This window comes from Oreochromis aureus, linkage group 6 (genome assembly GCF_013358895.1).
Source record: "Oreochromis aureus strain Israel breed Guangdong linkage group 6, ZZ_aureus, whole genome shotgun sequence".
In the NCBI taxonomy this organism is placed as follows: Eukaryota; Metazoa; Chordata; class Actinopteri; order Cichliformes; family Cichlidae; genus Oreochromis; species Oreochromis aureus.
In genome coordinates this window covers 42710105-42726507 of record NC_052947.1, presented here as the reverse complement: position 1 = coordinate 42726507, position 16403 = coordinate 42710105, and the positions used below count along the sequence as shown (strand labels likewise).

At 42.9% G+C, this 16403-nt stretch overlaps 1 protein-coding gene across 1 annotated transcript in view; it reads right to left on the bottom strand.

Annotated features, from left to right (window-relative positions):
* The window catches only part of capn8 (calpain 8), a 31020-nt gene that overhangs the window by 6709 nt on the left and 7908 nt on the right, over positions 1-16403 (bottom strand). The window contains 7 exon segments of the mRNA XM_039613433.1: positions 5465-5476; positions 5554-5723; positions 5816-5975; positions 6047-6125; positions 6198-6283; positions 6356-6439; positions 10309-10477. Of these exon segments, the coding sequence (XP_039469367.1) occupies positions 5465-5476; positions 5554-5723; positions 5816-5975; positions 6047-6125; positions 6198-6283; positions 6356-6439; positions 10309-10477 (760 nt within the window).

Below are 16403 nucleotides of genomic sequence, written 5' to 3'. Positions count from 1 at the left end.
TCGCTGTGCAAACGGCCAACTGCTAACTGCTGTACAGGGACGTGTTTCACCAATCAGCTGTTACTTAAACATGTAATCAGTAAAAGCTGATGAAATGAAACCATCATGTTTTTATCAAAGTGCAAGTGAGAAAGCTTCTGAAACAGGAGAGTCTCCGATGAGCCTTCTGGCACACAGCTTCAGTTTGCTTTAAACTTCAGCTCTGAGTCGATAACTGTTCCCAAACGTTCATGACACTAAACGCACCCCTGCACTTTAAAAGAGGACTTCATGTGTGAGCGCTCGTCCCAAAATCAGTGATCACATCTTTAGTCTTAAATATGCTCCAGTGAAGGCAGGATACAGCGTACTGTCAGATGTCGTGACGATGTCGCAAAAACTCCCTGAATGCTGCAGCGAGCGTACTGACAGCGACGAGACAGAGAGCGCAGACGTCTCTGCTGAAGTCCCGCCCATCGCCTGGTTTGTGGCAAAAAAAAAAAAAAAACAGCAGGAAAGAAATGCGCTAATAAAGTCTCTGACTTCACAAACCTGCCTCAGACTATCAGAATAAATGACGCTCAAACAGCGCTAACCCGAATACTAATGCTGCTGCTAATAACTGCTAACAATGAAATCAATAATAATTATTGTTATTCCCAGTCTCCGACCGCAGCAGCATGTAATCTTGGTAAATGTCTGCTTTGAATTTGTTACTTTCTAGTTTGATTCTAGTTTCTTTTTTCCAACAAGGTTTAAAAAACCATGTTTGGAGAACGGCCTATTCGTGGCCATAACGTCGTGCGTTCTGGCTTTGGCCTGCTCCGTCTGCTCTGAGGTCTGTTCTCTTGCAGAAGCTGAATACAGATCCAGGCATCTGTGCCAGTTTGGGTCAATCTCCCCACTGAGTGGAGGCCTGAGTATGATAGAGGGAGATACACCAGCACTGCCTACAGGCCTGTGCTCCTACCAGGACCTGAGCTGCTGACTTGTTGCTTGTCTAGGTTTGTGCAGCCCGCTGACATTTGCTTAACTCTGCATCAACAAGTGTGTGTTACAGATGATGGCTCTTTGTAACCTTATTTTCCTTATTGGTTGTGGGGGACTGGGGCACTGAGCACATTTAACAGCATGCTCATTGTTCCCAGGTCCACATGCATCATTGCTGCTCTACATCCAGTACAACCATCAATGCATTTGGCACAGGACTTGAACTTATCACCTGATTCACCCAAAGATGTACCTCAACTTCAAAACCTTCTTGCTTTGCATGATTACCTCAGGAGTTATGAAACATTGTGATTAGTTTCAACAGTCAAAAAGTCCAATTCAGTACGTAATGTTACGAAGCAGAGACTCCTGTCTTATTACTGGTCTTATCTGGTAATGTGCAACCTAACTCGGCCCTGAGCTGCAGCGTGCTCAGACACCATCTGGATTTAAATCCTCACCTGAAGATTGTTCATCTTAGTGTGTGCAGTTTGTTACCCGAGATGGATATGGTCAGGATTTGGGTTCGATCAACAGATGTGGATATTTAATTTCTGAAATGTGGTTGTCTAAGTATATATCTGATGACCATATTAGCATGGCTGGATACAGTGTTTATCGTACCGGCTTACAGGCTTAAGAAAGGTGGCGCTGTTGCTGCTTATGTTAAGTCGAAGTTTGATGCCACAGTAGTTCAGCTGTTTGTTGTCCTTCTGCCTCTACAGGAGCGTTTCCTGTCCAGACTACAGTGAGCTTGGGTTAGCCGGTGACTCTAACTGAGATTGGCTCAAAGCTGTTTCAGACGATTTTAAATCTTTCTGTGATTCTATCAGTCTTACCCAGCTGGTTAAGTTACCAACTCGGCCGAATCTCAAAAGCCCTGAAAAGTCTACCTTGGTTATCCTGATTCTGACAAATGTTCCTCATAAATTCTCATCCTTGGGGGTCTTTTGACTTAAGTGTCCGCTGTGATGCTGCTGTTAATAGAAACACTGAGGTGCCCAAGACCCAACAATGACTGGAGGAAAATAGGACTGATCCCTGGTGTAGGAGTAGCTTGGACATTTTTTAGGGATGCAAATTGTGAATAAACATGCTCCATTAAGGAGATTTAGGATAACATGCCGGGTTCTCCCCAGAGCTGGCAGATATCATTCATGAGCGTAACCTTGGCCAAAATTAGGAAAACAGGCTCTCCCACTGACTGGCTTCTTTCAGACAACTAAGAAACAAATGTTTTTCCTCTATTAAGAAAGCTAAATCAGAATACTATTTGTCACCACAGAGAACCTAAATAACCCACAGCAGTTCTGGAAAATCATTAAGTCTCTTTCAGTGAGTAAAAGCTCCCATGCTCCTATATTTTTAAGGACTCTGTTCCTGTTTATGATAGGAAGGAGATTATGAACTGCTTTAACAAGCACTATATATCGTCTGGCTCTGTGTTTGACTCTCTGTAAAATCCAGCACAAACCCTCCAGCGTAAAATGGACTGATTCTTATATAGCACTTTTTTCTCTCCCGGAGTACTCAAAGCGCTGTATACAACATGCCTCATTCACAAGTGCAAACTAAACTACATTCACACACATTCATACTCCGATGAATGCATCGGAGGGCAACTTGGGGTCAGTATCTTGCCCAAGGATATTTGACATGCAGACTGGGGAAGCCAGGGATCGAACCACTGACCTTCCAATTAGTAGCTAAGCTGCTCTGCCACCTGAGCCACAGCCATCCCGTTCCCTCAGTATGGAAATCAGCCCTTGTTGCTCCTCTGTTAAAAGGGGGAGACCCAGCAGTTTTAACTCATTATAATAATAATAATGCATTGGATTTATATAGCGCTTTTCAAGGCACCCAAAGCGCTTTACAATGACATTATTCATTCACGCTCACATTCACACACTGGTGGAGGCAAGCTACAGTTGTAGCCACAGCTGCCCTGGGGCAGACTGACAGAAGCGAGGCTGCCATATCGCGCCATCGGCCCCTCTGGCCAACACCAGCAGGTGGTAGGGTAAAGTGTCTTGCCCAAGGACACAACGACCAGGACAGAGAGACCGGGGATCGAACCGGCAACCTTCAGGTTACAGGTGCCCTTCCCAACCCCCTGAGCCACGGTCGCATTATAGAACAACATCTAATCTATCTGTGCTGGCCAAAGTTCTTGATGCTCTTGTGCGCGAGTAGTTAAAGCAGTTTTTGCACACCGATGATATTTTATCTGAATATCAATCATGTTTTAGGAAAAATCACAGAGCTATCACAGCTGCAGTGAAAGTGTCAGTGCCACAGGGCTCTGTATTAGGTCCTCTTCTATTCATCATTTACATCAACAATCTTGGTCTAAATGTGCCAGATGCAAACTTGCACTTCTGTGCTGATGACACAGTTATTTACAGCTGTGGTCCAACTGCTGTCCAAGCCTCTGACTCCTTGCAGAAAGTCCAGCATTCATTACTTAAACTTGTTCTCAATGCAGACAAAACAAAGCTCATGTTGTTTTCCAAATCAAGGAAGTTGGTTCACACGTATAAATATCCGGGTATCTTTAAATGGACCGATTCTTATATAGCACTTTTCTTCTCTCCCGGAGTACTCAATATACGACAAGCCACAAGCACTTTCTCTAAACTGAGATGCTTCCTAACTACATTCATACTCTATTAGAGAGCAACTTGGGCATATTATCCTGCCCAGGGATACTTGGCATGCAGACTGGAGGAGCCAGGGATCGAACCAACAACCTTCTGATCAGTAGGTAACCTGCTCTACCTCTTGAGTTACAGCCACCCCATCTTTATTGATGACTCGCTCACCTTCAACCCACATGCAGACAAACAAACTTTGATTTTCACAATAAGTTGTGTTTTTCTGTTAATACAAAGAAGCGACTTGTTGCTGCAACATTTCTACCGGTGCTGCATTATGGAGATATTCTACATATGAATGCTTAAGTGTCTTTCAACGGCTGATACTGTGTGGGTCACAATCAGCCAAGGTTTGGGGTGATTGTGACCCACACCTGTTTTCACACCTTACAGACAACTTCGGCTACGTCCACACGAGCCCGGATAGATTTGAAAACGGGGTTTTTGTCTGAAAACGCTCCGCGTCCACACTAGCGTTTTCAGTCATTTTCACAGAGTTGTTCATTCACATTGAAACGGCCGAAAACTCTTACGTTTCAGTCCTGCGGATGCGTGAAACGCAAGAAGATTCGACCTCATTTCTGTCTGCTGTTTATTTACTTTCCAGCTCGTTGAAACACAGAAAAATGTGGAGGAAAAGCACCGAGTTTTTTAAATGGACTAACAATGAGGTGGAGTTGTTGCTGTGAGTAACACAAAAGTACAAAGTTGCAAAAGCGAGTGAGAATTAAAGAATTTGAAGAAAAGCTGTCTGGAGCACGCACAGACTGATATTAATCTTTAATAGGGCTGTCAAACAAAACAATGCTGTATAATGCTCTCCGCTATCTTAGTTTAATTGGTCACATGACTCCATCACATGACTAAAATGTGTCATCGTTTTAGAAAGTCTCAGTTTTCGCTGTCCTGCGACGCGAAAGCACCGTTTTCAAATGTATGCGTTTTCGAAAGCGTTTTCAAAACGCGGCGTTTTCCTTGAGAGAAAACGCCGTGTCAGTGTGGACGGGAGGCCAAAACGGAGAGAAAACGACGCATTTCAAAATGAAAGCACATTAGTGTGGACGTAGCCTTAAAGAAGTCCAGACGCTTTTCTTTCCACGCTCCTTGGACCATGATGACCTGCATGACTGAGAATCTTCACAAACATATTTTCCATGTAGCAACCTCGGCTTGGAGCGAGCCGCAAGAAGACTGGAAAACGGCAGAATTCATTCCATTTAGAGCTTTTAAATCAAAACTAAGTATCCTGGAGGCCAGTTCCATAACATGCAACTGTTTCATTTAGATTGTCATTTTATTTTATTTTCATGTGTGTGTTGTTGTTGCCTGTGTTTAATCTTTATAACTGTGTGATATTTGGCCAGGTCTCCCTTGAAAAGAGTTTTTTAATCTCAGTGGGATCATCCTGGTTCAATAAAGGTTGAATATTTTAAAAAAGAAACGTTGAATGATGAACGTGATGCATGAAACAAACGCGGACGGGGAATGTGACGTCAGAGGGGGAAGATGAAATAAAGACATCAACATCAAAGCGCATGATATAGTTTCTATGGCGATGCTCGGCGTCTCTCTCCACCTTCACCTGTTTCTTCATATGGAGATGCGCAGGTGTGGGTGTTGGCAGAACGTGTCAAGAAGCCTGATTCTGATTGGCTAACAGAAGTTTGAGTGCGACGGTGATTTGGGGCTAGATTTTCATGCTCATTAGGGCTTTTCCATGGAGATATTAACGAATGAGGTCCAATGCCACCTTAGGCATCGACCTTCTAACCTGCTGAGGTCATCACAGGAGCCGTGTTGGGCAGGTGCACTCAGACGGTGAACTTCTGCTGTGTTCTCACCTGATCGGGCACCTGGAAGCACACCGACAGAGAGCCATGAGACTTGCCAAACCTTTGTTGATGCACAGCAAAGCTAAACAGGAAGTGACCTTGTAGATGGCGAAGCCGATGGTGTTGAGGTCGCGTCCGAAGCGCCTCTCCCTTCGAGCGTCTTTCTGCATCAGACCGATAAGGACGGTGCAGCCTTCCTCGCCATCGTGAGGATCGTCGTCCACGTCATCCAGCCGGATGAAGAACTGTGGGTTGGAGCAGAAGGTGGCTGCGGAGACACGGGAGCACATGTTAGCTGAGCGCTCTGCATCATGAACATCAAACATCATCACCCAGAGTGCATCACTTCCTGTGGGGTACCGGGGTAGTTCCTGCAGCCACCGGCGGTGGATCCCACCCTCCACGTGCCCTCAAACTCGGCAAAGTTCCAGCGGCTGACCTCGTTGCTGGTCAGCGTGTCAGGTGTCAGGTTACAGATGTCGAGGCGGGAGAAGTGACTCAGGAAGTCGTGATAGGATATCTTGCGGGCGGCAGAGACGGCTGAGTGTGCAGCAGCTGCAGACATTTTAACCCGCTACAGTCAGGCTCCACCTACCAGAACTCGCCGTCCTCGGTGCAGCGATCCAGCCGCCTCTTCTCCTCTGCCCAAACGCCATCCCACTCCTTCGAGCTGACCACAGGAAGTACAGTGAAACCACAGCAGAGGCGTTATGCTGCAGAACCTCAGAGTACCGCAACTCACCTGTCGCTCCAGGCACCCGTCCACTCCACCTGACCCCAGGGGTTCCTGATCCGGATAAGCTCCACCAGAGAACCACAATGATGCACCTGCAGAACGTTACACCTGTGAGCATCTGTCCAGCTGTCGATCTGATCACATGATTACAGATTCTCCCTCACCTGCTCGGCCGCTGTGATGGAGTAGGCGTGGCCTTTGACCAGCTTCTGACTCGTGATGAGCTCCGTCTCATACAAGCTGGAAATCTGAAACATGGAGAGGATTTTTTTTAGGGTTAGGGCCAAGTGCTAATGGTGCAGTGAGGAGGAAGAGGAGGGTCGGTGTCTCCTTGATGTCATATCTACAGGGACACCTGTGAGGCCCACGGCTGTTTTCCGGGTGGGAGGGGCAGTTTTTGAATTTAGTGCTCAGGCTGGAGAACGGCTCAGAGCTGCTCTGATACATGGCTCAGTGTCAGAGGACACTAGACCGAACATGTGGCTCCCCCTGGTGGGTAAAGAGGTGACTGCATCTTTCTGGGTAACTTGATCAATAATTAAAGTGGCAGAAAACAAAGTGAAATATTTGAATCCAACATATGAAAGTAGAATAAAACAGAAGAACTTCACTACAAGTACATTAGTAATACAGTAAATCACATGTGTCAAACTCAAGGCCCGCGGGCCACATCCGGCCCGGCGTACATTTATATCCGGCCCGCGAGATCATTTTATATAGATTTTTTATTATTGTTATGCATGGCCCGGCGATATGAGGTGCTAATAACACACAAACAAAAGATCCCATAATGCAGCGCTGCAGCCTCCTTGCCGAACGCTAGGCTACCTGGGAACTAGTGATGGGTAGATGAGGCCTCGTGAAGCATTTCAGTACATTCCCCAAACTGTATCGATACTGTATCGACACAGTGTTGCTGTTTTACTCCATACTGACACCTGCTGGACCTTAAATATCATTGCAGACAACTTACTTGAGACTCACAACAGACACTGATTCAATGACCTCGTCATACTTGTATACACTGTAAGGTACTTTCCATGGAATCATTGCAAATATTGTAGACATATTTAAAATATGTTGTGAATGACACTGAGTGAAAATTAAAATCAAAGTATTGTGAATATTGTGAATAAAACTGTAAAGCCAGGTGGAAATGGTTCGGATAAGATGTCTTCCTATTCCCCCAGTACGTTAAAGGATCCTCTGATCTTGGAATGTTTCTCTCCGACACTCTCCATAATACTAAGGGGTTGGCAGCCCTTTATAATAAAATTCAGGACTGCCTGGTCCAGAGCAGTCTTCCTAGATGCTTGATTTCAAAATAATAAAACACATATTAATAAAAAAATTATGATAAAGCTGTTCAGTGTCAATATAGGCCAACCTGTGTTCATTCTCGGTGTGTTTGTCTCCTCATTTTCATGTTTGGCTCCTGAATGCCTAAACACTGAGGAGGTGCTTTTGTTTGTGTAAGAAAGCTCCACAGAACAGATGAGACATTTAACCTGCATAAAATGAAATAAATAATTTGATTGATTGATTGATTGATATACCTTTATTAATCGCACAAGGGGAAATTTCATGTTAAGGCTGCCGACCTAACATGAAATTTCCCCTTGTGGGATTAATAAAGGTATATCAATCAATCACTTTACACTGCAAGTCACATTGCTGTATGTATTTATTTATTTTTTTTAAATCTTTGCGAAAGTAATTTTGTGGTTTTTTTGGTGGCGACTCATTCCGTTGACAGATGCGAATGCGGTACCTTTTAAACACAGTTTGGCGCGTTGGCAATGAGCGATACAGCAGCTGTATCGATCGCGTGACTTTTTCTTAAAGCGACGCACGCACCGATACAGGTTTCACTCTGTGAGCTTGATACATGCGTCGGTGCGTCAGTGTTGCTGGACCCATCACTACTGGGAACATTTCCGCGTCAATCCCGTCAAACTTCTGCGTTTTGTCTGGACACAAGACGTCGCACAGCTTCATCATGCAGCTCTTCAGAGTGCCGGGCTGATATGGCTATCTCCTCTGCTACAATTAAATTTTCTTTCACCACAGCTTCACTTTGTGATTTACCAGTTTACCACCAATGTAAACTGCTGGTAAACTGTTTACCAGCAATGTCTGTAAACATATATTCAGTCTCCCACCGGTGCTGAAAGGCTCTCTTTTCAGAATCAACTTTTCTCTTTGCCATTGTGAGGGGCTAGCTTCGCAATAACAGATTTTGGCAAATGCGAGCCTGAGCAGAAATACGATTGCTGATCGGGTTTGTGAGATGGCCACTGATTTAAGAACACAGTTGTGTGAAAGAAGCAAAAACTTTATTGCATACTCGCTTGCTGTGGATGAAAGTACAGACATGATGGACATTGCACAGCTGACCATCTTCATCCGTGGAAAGGAAATATTGAACATTAAATCGATGCACGGGACAACGACAGGAAGACATTTTTGAAAACGCATGTCAAAGTGTAACTGACATGAAACTGCCCTGGGACAAACTTGTTGGACTTACAACAGATGGAGCGCCGGTGTTGTGCGGTAAAAAAAGCAGACTAGTCAGCAGGATGCGAGTAAAGATGCGCAGGAGGAGAGCTGTACCGGTGAGTTATCAGCATATCACTCACTGATCATACACCAGGAAAGGCTGTGTGGTAAAGTCCTAAAAATGGAGCATGTAATGATCACCGTAACGCAAACCGTAAATTTTATCTGAGCTAAAGGTTTAAATCACCGTCAATTTCAGTCTTTTATGTGGGAAATAGATTCAGAGTTTGCCGACATTCCTTATCATACAGAGGTCCGTTGGCTGAGTTGGGGAAAAGTTCTCAATAGAGTTTTTGAGCTCAGCGAGGAAATCTGTCAGTTCATGGACATGGCATGTATGATGCGGTGAAGGCATTTCAAGTGAAGCTGTCACAAATGCACCAGTGCAACCTGCCTCACTTTCCCTGTTGCCAAGTAATGTTGAACCAAGTCGGCGCACTTTGCTGATAAACTGAGCGCACTGAGTTCGCGGCGCTTTGGTGACTTTGAAGCACAAAAAGAGAATTTCGAGCTGGTTCGCAACCCATTTACGTGGAAACTGCACCTGTGCAGATTCAGATGGAGCTGCACTGTAATGGGACACTCAAGGGAAAGTACGACACTGAATGGCCCGCACAGTTTATTAGTTCCATTCCTGAAGCAATGCTCCGTCTACATGCGGCTCCAACCTTGTGGATGCTCTCATTTATTTTTTCTGGGGTTTTTCGCAGCATGTTCATATTTCTAACTTGCATAATTTTGACAGGATAGTTTTATGAAGAGCAAAATATTTAAAGTTAAAGTTATTTTTTTCTGGAATAATATTCCTTTCTGTTTTTATTCATATTTATAAAAACATTGTTTAAGTGTGTTTAAAAAATGTTTATCTAACTCTACCTAAAGTGTGCCTTGAGTTTCGGCCCCCTGTGCAATTGAGTTTGACACCCCTGCAGTAAATGTACACATTTACTCTCTGACTGGTGCTCTCCATGATGTCATTGGTGCTTAGTGACATCGGGCACTGTAACGTTAACAGGAAGCCAGTGACATCAGGATTTATATATTGATTTCAGTGCATCTTCATCTTATCTTAATGACCTTGTAGTACCATATCACCCTATTAGAGCACTTTGCTCTCACACTGCAGGCCTACTTGTTGTTCCTAGAGTAATTAAAAGTAGAATGGGAGGCAGAGCCTTCAGTTTTCAGGCCCCTCTTCTGTGGAACCAGCTTCCAGTTTGGATTCGGGAGACAGACACTATCTCTACTTTCAAGATTAGGCTTAATTCAATTCAATCTATTTGTCACAAAACAGACAGCAGTCACTTCAAGGTGCTTATATTGTAAAGTAAGAACCCTACAATAATACAGAGAAACCCCAACAATCACATGACCCCCTTATAAGGCACTTTGCTGACAGTGGGAAGGAAAAACTCCGTTTTAACAGGAAGACATCGATCAGTTTATGATGATCAAAGTATCTGATTGGAAGAACAGGTGAGGCTGATTTTACTACATCTGGACATCCGTGTGTGTGTGTGTGTGTGTGTGTGTGTGTGTGTGTGTGTGTGTTTACATCGATGGAGCAGCCGAGCAGCGATCCAAGCTTCAGGGCTTTCCTGACGATGTGGAACAGGAAGGGCGGGGCTTCCTTCAGGTCGTAACTCTCTGCGATGCCGCCGGTAAAATCCTCGAAGCCCTCGATGCTCGAGCCGCCGCTCAGGGCCTCGTAAGAGCTGCTCATTCTGCAGACAGAGAGGGCGGAGGTTAAGTATGCAAACACCTGCAAGCTGCACCCGTGTGCTCCACCTTGGCGGTCTGTGTGGCGTGGTGGTTTCTGTTTACAGGGGTCCCAGAAAGATGAAGATGAGTTTCACCTTCCAGCACAACGACAACAGAAGGTGGTGCACGTCTGGGCTTCACACCTGAGTCCAGCTGGGACGCTGCGAGGAGCCAGCAGAGGGCGCCGTCACACTGTGACTGAGTGTTGCTGAGGGAGAGGAGAAGTCTGACAGACTCTGACCCAAAAACTCTCAAAGTTTTACTTTGAGGGTCATTCAAAGTTTCTGTTTCACTTCTCATCTATCTGTCTGTCTATTTATCTAATATATCTGAGCTGCAGACTATTTACAAACCAGTCTAAAGTGTGGACACAGCCTCTCATTTTATGGTTTTTCTTTATTTTCATGATTATTTACATCGTAGATTCTCACTGAAGGCATCAGAACAATGAATGAACACGTGGAATTATGTAGGAAACAAAAAGTGTGAAATAACTCCAAACATGTTTTATATTTTAGATTCTGTAGAATCACCACCCTTTGCTTGTTTGTTGATGCTTGATCTTTCAGGTGCAGAAATCCCAAAGGTTGATTCTGTTCATCTGGATGTTTCATCATCGTCAGGTGAGTCTTTCAGTCTCAGCTGACTGCAGGTTTACAACCTTATAAACAGGACATAATGACTGAAACCAGCCCACTGTGTGAACAATGGGCTGTGAGGTCAGTTTCTTGATCATTAAAATTGCAGATTGTCATTGATCAACAGTCACTGATGGTCATGACATTTGTCAAAGCTGGGAAGGCTCCTAAAGAAAGCTCCAGCTGATCCAGGAGAGAAGGACAACTGCTGCCTAAGAGAAAACCTGTAGTGATCCCGTACATGTCAGGAGTATCGGAGCAGCTGAGACGCATTTTCTCTAAACACCGCGTCTCTGTGGCTGCTAAGTGTCAGGGGGAGTGCCAGGATTTATAGGCACAGTTATGATGGACTCTTGTTTCTCTTTAATTAGCTGATTGGTTCCTCCCATAATATGAATTCTAACAGTTGTCAAACAGGCTGTCAGCTGTACGAACCTGATTTCTGGTCCCAACTCCACCAATGAACCCTGACAGGCACACCTGTGAGGTGAAACCATGTCAGGTGACGACATCATGAAGCTCGCTGAGAGAAGGCCGAGGGTTTGCAGCGCTGGCAATAAATTAAAGGGTGGAATCTAAACTATAAAACATATTTATCTATTTTTTCTTTGCTACATGATTCCATATATGTTGCTTCATATATTTGATGTCTTCAGTATCAACACTGTAGAATGTAGTAAAAATAAATAAGAAGGTGTGTCCAGACTTTTGACTGGTAGTGTATATCCACTGTTTCTCTGAATATTAGAACTTATGAATTTAGAGCTGAGAGCTTCTGTTTTCCACGGAGGAGGACGAGGAGCTGAGAGCAGGAAGAAGGAGCAGAGAAGCTCAGGACCAAATATCATTTATAAAAAAATGACCAGAGAAACTACAGCAGAGGCCTCTAAAATAAAAGCCCATTTATGAAGCGCTTTGAGTGTGTTGGAGGTCGGCAAAATCAGTTTGACCTGAAATACTGATTCTGCAGCTCTGTTTGCTTTCCGGGCCGGGCTGTGCTCCATGTTTACTGAGTAAATGCCTCCACCCACCACCACCTCCTGCTGTCAGAGAGATGCAGTCACAATAAACGGCTGCTTAAATACGGCCTTGATCACATATGGAGGTCTGGACAGCTGATGAAGAGCTGATGATGTGACAAGTACACAAGGCCCTGACCTCACTTCCTGTCATATTCAGACACTGGTATTAAACACTTAAGTAAACCTTACAGCTACAGACTCCTTATTGCTGTTTTTATATATGATACACAGCTCTCACAAGTACAGAGAGTGCTGCCCCTCAGCAGCCTTCCAGAAGCTGACCAGTCAGAAGAAAGGGTGGCCTCAAAGTAGGAGGAGCTAAAACAGCTTCTTTCAGACTAATGCTTCGATCTTAAATATGATCAACCTATCTCTAATAATCGGCTATGTACCACAGGCCTTCAAGGTGGCTGTAGTTAAACCTTTACTTAAAAAGCATCTCTAGACCCAGCAGTCTTAGCTAATTATAGGCCAATCTCCAACCTTCCTTTCATATCAAACATCCTTGAAAGAGTACACTGTAAAATGTAATTCTAGATGTTTGTTATTTCAACATATTATTCTATATCAGTTTGACGATAGATGACTGAAGTTGTTGTTATAACATAGAATTACAAGTTAAAAACGTCCCAATTACACCAAAAAAAGCTAACTTGAAAACTCGTGTCCAGCTAAATCAGCAACTTATGTGAACTTGACAATGTGGGTAAGTTGAGCACAGCAGGATTCAAAACTGCCTCACGTGACTGCTACCGAGGTGCATCATGGGGAATTGGCGGTTAACGACATGCTCACTTTACTTGGACGTTTTCTAATCGTCTTCTTTGGAATATGCTTTCAAGGTGAGTAACATTGGTTATAACTATAAGGAAAGAGAGCTACAAAAGTTGGAACATGTTTTGAATCTATGGCATGATGTGTGTTTTTCTCTTTTACCGAAATGTTTGCTTTAGCTAATGTAACTTTAGCCGACAAGGTCCAGCTTGTGTGTCATGACCAAACTTGACCTAATAAACTGACATATGGCCTTTTTTATGGGTTTAATATGGCACTGACCAAATCACAAGTATTGTGCCGCTAGCTTTAAGGTTGTGCACTCAACCACTGTTGCGATATTAGCAAGCTAACTCAGCTAATTAATAAAGCTTATTTCATATTGTCTCTGTACTTGTAAATTTCTTTCAAGTTCACAGGCTGTTGTATTTTGGTGGAAGTTCATTTTGGCAATATTTCCAATAACTGGCTGGGTTCAAAAGAACTTTTGGCAGGACTCCGATGCTTGTTGTCATCTGTTTACCCCTATGTAATCACTTAAGTTGTTATTAACTGCTGCATGCTAAGCTGCAAGAGTGCACTGAGGACTGAGACAAAAATATGGTCTACAAACCAGCATTATATTAGTTTTATCAGATAGTCCTCCAGTGAGTTTATTTTTGCTTTAATTATATTGTGCAGTTATTTGTTACCCTGAAATGCTTTATGCTTAACAACAGCTCACTATTTTAACTTATTTTTGAACTTTTGTGATCAGTATGACTAGATTGTGTGAGTTTCCATACTAAAAGAGCTGTAGTGATAAAATAATTGGCATCAGAGACACTGATTTTTGGCATGGTATACTGCAGAAGTTTTTTTTTTTTTTGCATAATTTACCTTTTAATTAAACTGCATTCTCTGTATTGTAACAAAACTAACATTGTTTATATGTCAGAAAATTAGCAAACATGAATAAATGGCGAAAACAATATAATTATAACATATATTTTTATTTTACTTATTTTAGGTCTGTGAAGCCAAACTTGATGCTGGGGATTTATTTTTGTCAGTGGAGTCAAATGGTAAGTTACAATTTGTGCATTTTGTCATACTGGAAACACCACAGATTATATTGTAACTTAATAGCTCTGTAGAACAAATGATATAAAGATTGTAGTGTCAGGGTACTTCTTAAGAAGTAATATGGCACTATTGATGATCACATGCAGGTGGCATAAACTAAATATTCAGACGTGTTACCAACAAGTGATTCATTAACAAAAGCAATGGAGCAGACTGTTTAGGTTCTTGTGGTTGTAATAACATCCATAACTGCAAGTTTGTCATTAATTTATTTTCACAGGTCTAGATGATCACATCTGTCTTTGTCATTTAAATGAGGTGGACTTGCAAACTTTGCACTCTTTTGGGTAAATTGCTGTCCACTACATATACACAGAATGTGCACAGTATTTCAGATCTAAAAGGGAGTATGTAATGGACTTGCTGGCTTTAATGTAAAAAGCCTGTTGTGTAACTTTAATGAGGCAGTTGGACTAAAACAGTATTGCTCATCAAGGTAAACATCTGAGGAATAAGGAAATTGTTACTTGTCCTTTTACTCAGTGTTCTTTTAATCGCACGTTTACTAAAGTTTTACATCACATAAGTCATTTTCACAATCATTCTACTTTAAAAGATTTCAAGACAGAGCTTATTGTTCTCTGAACTTCCTTGTTTGCTGAACGGCAGGTAAAGTGCATCTTTTTGTTTGTTTGCTTTTGTGTGTTTGTGTTTTCTCTAATGGGCCTCAGATGACTGTTTGCTTAAATTTGGGTCTCAAAGAATCTTTTTTTATTCTGCCTGTACTCTCCACCCCTCTTCTTCTATTGCTCAGGTTGAAGCAGAATTTGCCCGTCTTACATCTGTTGACCTGAAAGGGTTCCTTTTGCTGTGCTTGACCATTATGGAGAGGTTCGTGGAGCTGTACAAAATCAAGAGCGGCATAGGAGGGCTAACGAGGCTCATAAGATGCTTCGGAGATGATGTAAGTGTTCAACTGCGAAATCTAATCCTTTGTTTAAGTTTTAGGTTATCCAGTTCAACTGATGAACTCATTGAAAGAAAGCTGATAAGTAAAGTCTGTCATCATATTTCACAACTGGACATTTAGTGTGGTAACTTTTACAGAATCTGTGTATATTGGTGTTAGGTTGGATATCATATTCTACTTGAATGTCCTGATAAGCCTGATTCAAAATCTCCAATGATAATCATATATTGATGGAATTATGTATCAAAAAGCTGTGAATTTGGAGCTGTCTACATGCTTCATAAACACTGTTTAAAAATGTTTTGGTTTTGTTTTTGACTTCTTTGACCAGAGCCCTACACAACGGAAGAGGACAGAGGACCTCATTTTCTAAAGGAAGATCCTCACACACTTTCAAGACTGTGAAGGTTAGCATTGTTTCTTTTAGTAAATTTAATAATGACAGCACCACAGTGGATTTTAATGAAACATGTGGCATCTATGAAACAATAGATGCCACATGATAACATGTGTACTTTTTCCTCACCAAATGTATTATTACAAGATCTTTGACACTGGTGTTGGTCTGGGTTTCAGAGAAACTAACTGGCAAGCTAGCATTGATATTATTAGTGTCTTGTGTTTATTCATGTCATCACCAGGGTCTTTGACATTTCGCTGCTGTACTGTTCACTTCAGCTTTACGCTTGATTTCTCACATTGTGTATTGTAATGGCAGAGATATTAGGATATTTAAGGGGCTGCAGTGGCTGCTACAGCTGTGGGGGCAATACTTTGGTGAAATGTCCTGGACCCTGGAAAAGAGACTGTGTAGACTGGGTAAGCAATTAAAGGTTACTGGCCGAGAGTCATTGGCCAGCTGGGTAAAGGTGGATGTTGATATTCAGTGCCAATTATGCAACCTGTTCAGCCATGTCTATATGCTCTTTTTCATGCTGTTAATATAGGGGAAAAATAAACTTTAATCAATAAACTGATTAAAGAAGCATTGTCTATGGAGCCATAATCTGATCCTGTAGTGTAGCTCCAGTTTGCACATTTCATGTATTCTCAGCCAGATTTGGTTTAGAGCACAGCCAATATTTAGCATAAGTAGATTTAAATTCACACACTGGTGATGGCAGCTACATTGTAGCCACAGCCGCCCTGGGGCGCACTGACAGAGGCGAGGCTGCCGGACACTGGCACCACCGGGCCCTCTGACCACCACCAGTAGGCAACAGGTGAAGTGTCTTGCCCAAGGACACAACGACTGAAACTGTCGGAGCCGGGCTCGAACCGCAACCTTCCAATTATAAGACGAACTGTCAACTCTTGAGTCACGATTCAGTCATCCACCCATGTGTGTGAATGACTGAATGTGTAAAGCACTTTGGAGTCCTTAGGGGACTAGTAAAGCGCTATACAAATACAGGTCATT